We start from the raw sequence: 7,857 nt of genomic DNA, 5'->3' as shown, positions 1-7,857 counted from the left end.
GATTTAAAACACCTGGGTCACCGGTTTTATTAAAAACCGACCGAATTGAAACGGGTCAAATCCGGTCTACTGCATGTCCGGTCTAGCTCGATCCGGTTTAGAATCCGGGTGACCGGATTTTTTTAGCCGACTAGCCGAGCATATATATTCCTAAAATATCATTGATTTTTCCTTCTATTTTATGAAAGTATTACGAAATATGTTACCCCGAAAAGAGGAAATGAGAGATTTTTCTAGGAAGACCATGTGCTGTCTGTCACAGTTGAACAATCCAAGAAAACAGGAACACGTGTACGGGCAAGTGTGGGGAGAGATTCAATTCCATAATTTCCTTGCATATATAATAAACAATAAAAACATAAATAAAAACGTGCATATCAGCTGCTTGATGATTTTCCTCTTTCAGCTTGAACGGTTGTTAGGATTTCAAGGAGGATATTCTCTCCATGTGAATAATTGGTTGGTACAAGTTATTAGTTGAACTCATTAATTATTAATTATTGTTTCTATTTTCATGCTCGTAACCAAACCAAAAAAAGAGTAACCAAGTTGATATTTTGCACTAACTTGAGCCACACCAACTTGTCCATCAATAATGCCTTGTCCACCACACAAACATTACCCCCAATGATTTTTTTTTTTTTTCCTTCTTTAAATTGTTATTTGTACAGTGAAAAAGATTGTGCAATTCACGTTCACATTCACATGTGAATGCTCCAACCATATTTTCCATATATAAGGTCCCCGGCTTTCTATATTTATATATATAATTGTTTCTCATTTGTTGTCTACTGCTTCAAAAAAAGCTCCTCTCCAATGGCCATCTGAATTTGCATCATCAAGAATCTGCTCAGCATCTCAAAAGGGTAATCCTTTTTTCTGCTTCTCTCCAACCCCAACATATCATTTTTGAGTAAATATAATGTTGTTATCTGCTCCTTGTAGCTATGTACATACCAATTAGTTTCATGTCTCAAAAATCAACAATGATTTTGCATGCTTAGGAAGATTTTTAGAGGGTATATCATTGTTCATATACTAATTTACAATTTTTTTTGTTATTTTTTCTTCAGTGTAGTACTTTTACTCCAAAAGGAAGGAACAATCACAGAAATCCTATCCTGAATCAATCAGAAAAATCATGCTTCTCAGAAGCTCTTCAACCCCAATTCTTGGTTCCCTCCACTCATCCTTCACAGACAGTCCTAATAACAATAGCATTCACTCTGAGTCCTGCCATGCATTCAAGCATCATCTTCCACCATGTGTCCCTCAACATCATCACCAAAAAATCTCTTTCCATCAATCTCCCTTTATGCAGTTCTCGTGCACTTCCTCTCCAATCTCACCCTCAATCTCTGAAGGCCAATGCAAAGGCTTCAGAAGAGTTCAGTCTGAAGGGAACTTGGAGGATTTAGCTATTGCTACTTGCAACAACAACAATGAAGACATAGTAGGAGATATTCCTTTCAAGAGATTTTCAGCAAGACCAAAGTGTATGGTACTCGAGACTATTCCCTCTTTCTCTGTTACCAAGCACAAAGGCTTGTGCGAAGAAGATGCAGACGATGAAGAAACCGACAGTGACAGTGACATTGAATATGAGAAAGAAAGTGGAAGCTTAATGAATCTTCAAAAGGGTATGGTACTGTCTGAAGAAGTGAGAGATGGAAGCTGCAGGGTAGGTTTTGCTGAGAGGGAAGAAAAGTTTGGTGGTAAACAAATGTATCTTGCAAGAGGGCTTGGAGTTGATGTCTGCGTGGATGGCATAGGTGGCTGCAGGGGTGGTAGAGGTGGTGGCAGTGGTGGTGGTGGTGGTGATTATAACTCCATGAGCTCTGGAGGAAATGATGGAGATAGATCTGAGGTGGAAGAATATTACAAGAAGATGCTGGAAGAAAATCCTGGGAACCCTTTGTTTCTGAGAAATTATGCTCAGTATTTGTATCAGGTAAAGTTCTCATTACTTCATGTCTGAAAGGAAATATCAATTGCTAAAAGTATGTGATATCACAGCCAATTTGTATAACTTGTTCAGAATAAAAGAATGTTTTGATGATGAGGAATGCAATTTTACTTTGTCACAGTGCAAAGAAGACCATGAAGGAGCCGAGGAGTATTATTCGCGTGCCATCCTAGCAGATCCAGAAGACGGCGATGTTCTATCACAGTATGGGAAGCTAGTTTGGGAGCTACACAAGGACGAAGAACGAGCGTCAGCCTATTTTGAAAGAGCGGTACAAGCCTCTCCTGAAGACAGGTATGTCATGTGCTCCAATGTAACAATCAATTTGTTGTACTCTTTTCTTTGTTGTGTATAAATTCTGATAATAGTGTGTTACGGTTTCCTTGTTGCAGCCATGTACATGCAGCGTATGCAAGTTTCCTTTGGGACACAGAGGAGGGTGAGGATGATTGCAATGATTCAGAGTGTTTGCCACCACAATTTCATCAAGGAGCTATGGCTACTGCTGGTGCCTAAAGGAAAATGGATTGATGATTTAACTGGTGAAGAAATAGCAATTGGTTGCAGATAAATATGTTGCTACTACTTACTAGTGTCTAAATATGTATAGGAGTTCTGAGTAATTGGTATTGGTTATAAAGGGTTGAGCTGAGAAGCGGAGTTCATTGTGTGAAGTGAAATCATATCAGACTGATGACTGGTCTTTAACTTTTGAGTTTGTGATGCACAATTGGTCCCTTGAAGCAGAAGTATTAAGATGTGATTGGCGTTTGTAAGCAAGCTGATTAAGTAATCAACATATTGATTAGCTAGCGTGTCACAATTGAGACTAGTGATACATTGGTTTTGTACCAAACTCCCAATATTATAGCAAATAAGAGAGACTAGAAATTGCAAATTACAATTGGCATTTGGAGAGGGAAAAATGAAAGATAACATCATATAAGAGGACAGAACAAGCGAGGGTTGATGTTCCTACTTCCTACGGCACAATTTCACCAAGGAGATGACAAATTGGCAAGTTAATAATAATCAAATAATAGACTCAGGCAGCCGCACTTTTCCTTGCTAAGAGACTTCTAAACCTTTCATGGACTTCTGTTAAATCAAGCCGAATTAATTGGATACTTAATAATAGAATATGGAGGTTAATACCCAAAAAAATAGAATATGGAGAAAAATATCTTGATGGGAGAGAGACTGGGACAGTTGCCAACTTGGCACAATATTTTGCTCACTTGTGAAGAAAAACGGCGTAGTTGACTGTAATTTATTTTATTTTATTGCCAAGAGGTACATACAGCATGCAAAATCATTAGGATTTCCATTTTTGGATCCTTGAAAAGTGTAATAAAATATTCATCAACAAAATAATTAAAACATTGAACATGACTAGAAAAAGTTTGGCTATTCCCATGTTGAACAGCATAGAAAACGTTGAATGACTCTGGTGGTACTGTTAAAAAGTTTTAGCAAAATCAATTTGGTTTAGATTAGATAAAACACATGATTGACCTCCAGTGACATCTAAACCATTATAAATCCTTTCAAACAGACCTTTCAGTCACTGAAAAACCCCCCACAATCCTGACTTGGGGTACATCACAAATAACCAAAATTTCCCAATTGAATGGCATAATAAAAAGCATTCAAGGGGAAGTAACTAATGTTATACTTGCAAAACAAACTAACTCAGGTCTAAACACCGCTTTCACAACAAACGACACACCCAAAATGTAAAACTCCTTTCTATCAAGGCACAGAAGTCCTGCATCAAATACCCACCCACATAAATATCAGAATTCAATAATCGTACGAGACCTTGAACACCCATCTTCATGCATGCTGTCTGATACACTACTCATCGCGGACCACGCTGAGGATAACCTTCACCTCTTAGTCTGGTATACTCTGATGCATCCTGAGTATTTCCCCTGCCCGGTCCCCTACCACCAAAACGCCCCCTTGGAGCATCCGTTTGATAACTGCCTCTGCCTCTTCCCCTTCCTGATCAATACAATGGAAATGAACATCAATCATCCAAATTAAATCCAAAAATGGAAAACAAATAAGGGTACAAACAATGTCCTATTCATTTTAGTTCACCAGGAAACAAAAAACACTACCAAACTAAAAAGTATTATCTAAACTATAACTAGCATCACATCAGAGGTAGATCTGATGTATAACACAAACCAAAAGTGTTCCATAACAATAACTGCAGTTTTGCAAAGCTATTGCAACAACCACCACCTAAAACTAATGTTTGAAACTATGAATATATCCTCTGGGCACTAAGATGCAGGGCATTTAGAATGCACTATTAAACCAAATAGAATAGCTCTAATGGACCAAATACAGAGTGCTGACCCAAAACCAGTACCCTAGCATGTTCAACTATGATCCCTGAGCACAAAGGCCATAGCAAACCTATTTGTTAACTGCAGTTATAGCATTAACTGAAACGTAAGTTTCTGTGCCTGTACATGAGAAGTTTTTGAAAGAGTAAGAAAAATAAGAAGTAATATAAAAGACTTTACTTCCTCCACGAGCTGCTGCCGCACCGCCACTGTTTGGTCTCCGCTCCTCTATGTATACTTGTCTACCAGCCAATTGTATGGGAGATGCCTATAATAACAGCACATAATCAAGACTTGAGACAGTTTTAGGCCTAAAAATCATTTAAAAAAAAAATTGATGATATGGGTACTTTGATCATTGCAGCATAACTAGCTGACAATGCTCAATTAAAGCAGAATTAGATATTATAGTTATTAACAGCACACCCTAGAAGCAGTAGATATTGATACTTATAGAGCACTACAGATTCAATTTATGAGACATCCATAGATTCTCTTGAACACTATAACAAATAAACCCAGGAATTGTTTAATTATGAAATCTAAGGATACAAAATATAACTTTATGACCGTATGAAAAAATTTAATGATGACAATAAATCAAATTCAGGAACAAGAATAAATTATTGGTTGGTTTAAGTAACAGAAAATCTTAAGTAAAACATATAGCTGGTTAAGAAAATAAAAGCCAAATAGGTCTTATGGAACAGAATTATTAAGGTGCTTAATGTTTTGATAGTCAACTAACTAAAATATTTGGAAGATAATAATAATAATAATAATAATAATAATATAACTTCAAACCTGAAGAGCATTTTGAACATTGAACANNCAATAATGTCTTCAAACTCCACAAAAGCATAGCAAACTCCAATTTCCTGCAAGCATCAATTTATGGTATAGTATTGTTCTTCTCCTGTGATTGGATACCAAAAAAGTCCGATTTAATTGACAAAAGGAGCTAACCTTTCGGACCCTAATGAATATTCCATCTGGCTTAATTTTTCCAAAACTTCTAAACTCCTGGTCGATCTCATATTCAGTGACATTAGGAGACAAGTTCCTCACGTAGACAGAAGTCACTTCTCCTGCAAGGTTTACATAGATCAAGAATAACATTGATGCTCTAATAACATAAGTTCTTAGAAAATATTAGCATCAAGTTGTAGTGACATTTAATTTAGAAATAGTAGAATTTAATTCCTAAATTTCCTTTGGAACACATTTTCGTATACCTAACAATCACTGTGACACTCTACCCAGAGAATTCTAGCCTAAAAAGTCATCCTAGTTCCTACAAGTATGTCAAGTGTATAGAAAACTTTATACAACATTCACTCACTAAAAGTAGCACATGCAGCAACAAAGACTTAAGAACAGATTAAAAAACTCACATAAAAAAACATGAATACCATAAGTAGCAAACCAACTGTTAAAAGAAGTCATAGGCAACAAGTGTCTATAGTGAAATTAAGACATGAAAAATCTACGATTGTATGCCAAAGTGATATGGCTGGTGAGACCAAAGAGAACAAAGATTTGAAGGCAAGTAAAAAGCAAAACCTTCTTCTTCTAGTCCATAGGCTTCCTCATTAGCCTCAGAACCAAACTCAGGGGCATACGTAGATGAGGAGCTTGACTGCTGAACAGCAGGCTGTGCTACATGGTTTAATACTGAAGGAGGTGGGGCACTTTTAAAGGAATGCTGTGGTGTATGCTGTGGCGCAGTTGACAGCCCTCTAGCAACTTGCAACTACAATTCAATTGTATCATAATTAAAGTTAAGAATGAAACAAGGAAAACTACATAATAACATTCCAATATGTTTCTTTATCAAATAAGAAACATTTTTCAATATTTTATTACTCATAGAACAGATCATTTTGGGCTGTGAGAAGACATAAAAAGGACAACTAGCTCCAAACATATAACTTGATTTCTGTCTCCCATAATAGATTCTTCTTTGTGCATTCTAGACACTACGAAAAGTATTTATGCTATTCTGATCATGAATACCAGAAACTCAGTTAAAAGCTTGTTTCCCTAGGAGAGTCTTAAGACAGATTCTTAATTGCAGCTGACTTCATGAGATGGAAACATGAGAAACTACTCTAAAGCAAATGATATATTGTTCTAATGATGTGGCACCATGTTTTTAGTTAAAGGCTGTTCAGTTTTCACAACAGATGATCACATATAAATTCACAAAACACAAAGTAGCCAGTAAAAGAAAAAATATATACTAGAATTTACATACAATAGATGCGTAAGTTTTCTTGGGAGGCTCCTCTAAAGACTCCTCCACATGAGAAACAGGGATTTCATGGGTGGTATGTGCAACATTTTGACGGGGTGATGTCTCCTCTACAGGAGTTTCTTCAACCACAATTTCATCTTCAAGATCTTCATGTAGCTGCTGTTCCTGTTGCTCAGGAAGACTATATTTGTCCACCGGGTCATCACCTATATGCACTGAGTTGACATATTCCCTAGCTTCTTCCTCCAAATCATAATCTGGAGCTGATAAAAATAGCAAACTCAGCACCAAAAGAAAGCAGTGGTTATACCAATAGTAAGATTTACATATTGGTCAACTCTAATTTGTAGTGAACAAGATAATGCTCATGTAAAAATACATTGTGTCACAGAAGAACCCGGATCTTTTTAGTTCATGTGAAAACAATAATGATATGCCTCACAAGAACGGGGAAATATATTTTTACTAATAGGGACCATTGGATTCACAAATTATAAATACCCTAATTACATGTTAAGGAAATTGAGTAGATGTTACCTGGTGGCTCTGCAAGAGACGTTGATTCATGTTGTGTGTCAATCTTTTCGGATGCCACTGGTGCCAGATTTGAGTATACTACTCCATCATCAACAAAATGAAAAACATCATTCAGTACAAAGTAACCCTTCTCCTGAGGAGCAAGAAAGAAGGTTTGAACAAACTTCCGTCTCCCACTGATATCCTTCATCTTGACAGAACCTGAGACAACTACAAGCACACCTCCATCCCAAGAATCGAGAGAATTGATTGTCTTGATCTCAATTGTAATAAAATTCAGTGAGGTGACGATAGAGTGAATTTGCTGCACCAGATTAACATAACCGAATCAGTTATAGTATAACAGCAGCAGCAACCAAGACTTAACCCACTAGATTGGATCTCCTACATGGATCAAACAATACCAACTTGTCACCATATCTATGGGTAGATCATTAAGGCTTTGTTTGTTTGGAGTGAAATAGAGAGGGAAGAGAAATTAGAAAATTTTCTTTATAAATTATACATCAAAATTTGACATTTCTCTTCCATCTCCTCTATTTCCCTCCTACTTCAGTCAAAACAAACAAAGCCTAAGTTCGACTTAAACGTCTGACTTCTGATGAAATCAGCGTAAACGGTAACATCTCTGAGGCCAAAAACCTTGGAACTTGGAACTTCCTCCCATAACAATGATAACAAAATTTGAACTCTCACACAAGTATTCACATAATCTTTTTGTTCAGAGATTAGAGATT

General features: G+C 36.7%; 1 protein-coding gene and 1 pseudogene across 2 annotated transcripts; one reads left to right on the top strand and one right to left on the bottom strand.

Moving 5' to 3' along the window:
• On the top strand, positions 664 to 2,864 carry LOC107647842. 2 transcript variants are annotated; one of them, XM_016351885.2, is made up of 4 exons: positions 664 to 866; positions 1,074 to 1,951; positions 2,088 to 2,260; positions 2,359 to 2,864. In XM_016351885.2, exons 2-4 carry the CDS (start codon positions 1,142 to 1,144, stop codon positions 2,480 to 2,482), a joined length of 1,107 nt encoding a protein of 368 aa, XP_016207371.1. In that variant the 5' UTR covers positions 664 to 866; positions 1,074 to 1,141; the 3' UTR covers positions 2,483 to 2,864. The 2 variants fall into 2 exon arrangements, with proteins under 2 accessions (XP_016207371.1, XP_020959939.1); XM_021104280.1 differs by having other exon boundaries at positions 705 to 866; positions 1,079 to 1,951.
• The window catches only part of LOC107647841, a 5,414-nt pseudogene continuing 974 nt past the window's right edge, over positions 3,418 to 7,857 (bottom strand).

This window comes from Arachis ipaensis, chromosome B06, assembly GCF_000816755.2.
Source record: "Arachis ipaensis cultivar K30076 chromosome B06, Araip1.1, whole genome shotgun sequence".
NCBI lineage: Eukaryota > Viridiplantae > Streptophyta > Magnoliopsida > Fabales > Fabaceae > Arachis > Arachis ipaensis.
Note: the sequence above shows the minus strand (reverse complement) of the source record. Positions and strands in the feature narration are given on the sequence as shown.

Bases quoted from the DNA above. Each gene is read 5' to 3' on its own strand.
- LOC107647842 (XM_016351885.2), top strand. From the start codon at position 1,142: ATGCTTCTCAGAAGCTCTTCAACCCCAATTCTTGGTTCCCTCCACTCA. The intron at 1,952-2,087 runs GTAAAGTTCTCA...ACTTTGTCACAG, and splicing joins ATGCTCAGTATTTGTATCAG to TGCAAAGAAGACCATGAAGG. The intron at 2,261-2,358 runs GTATGTCATGTG...TCCTTGTTGCAG, and splicing joins CAAGCCTCTCCTGAAGACAG to CCATGTACATGCAGCGTATG.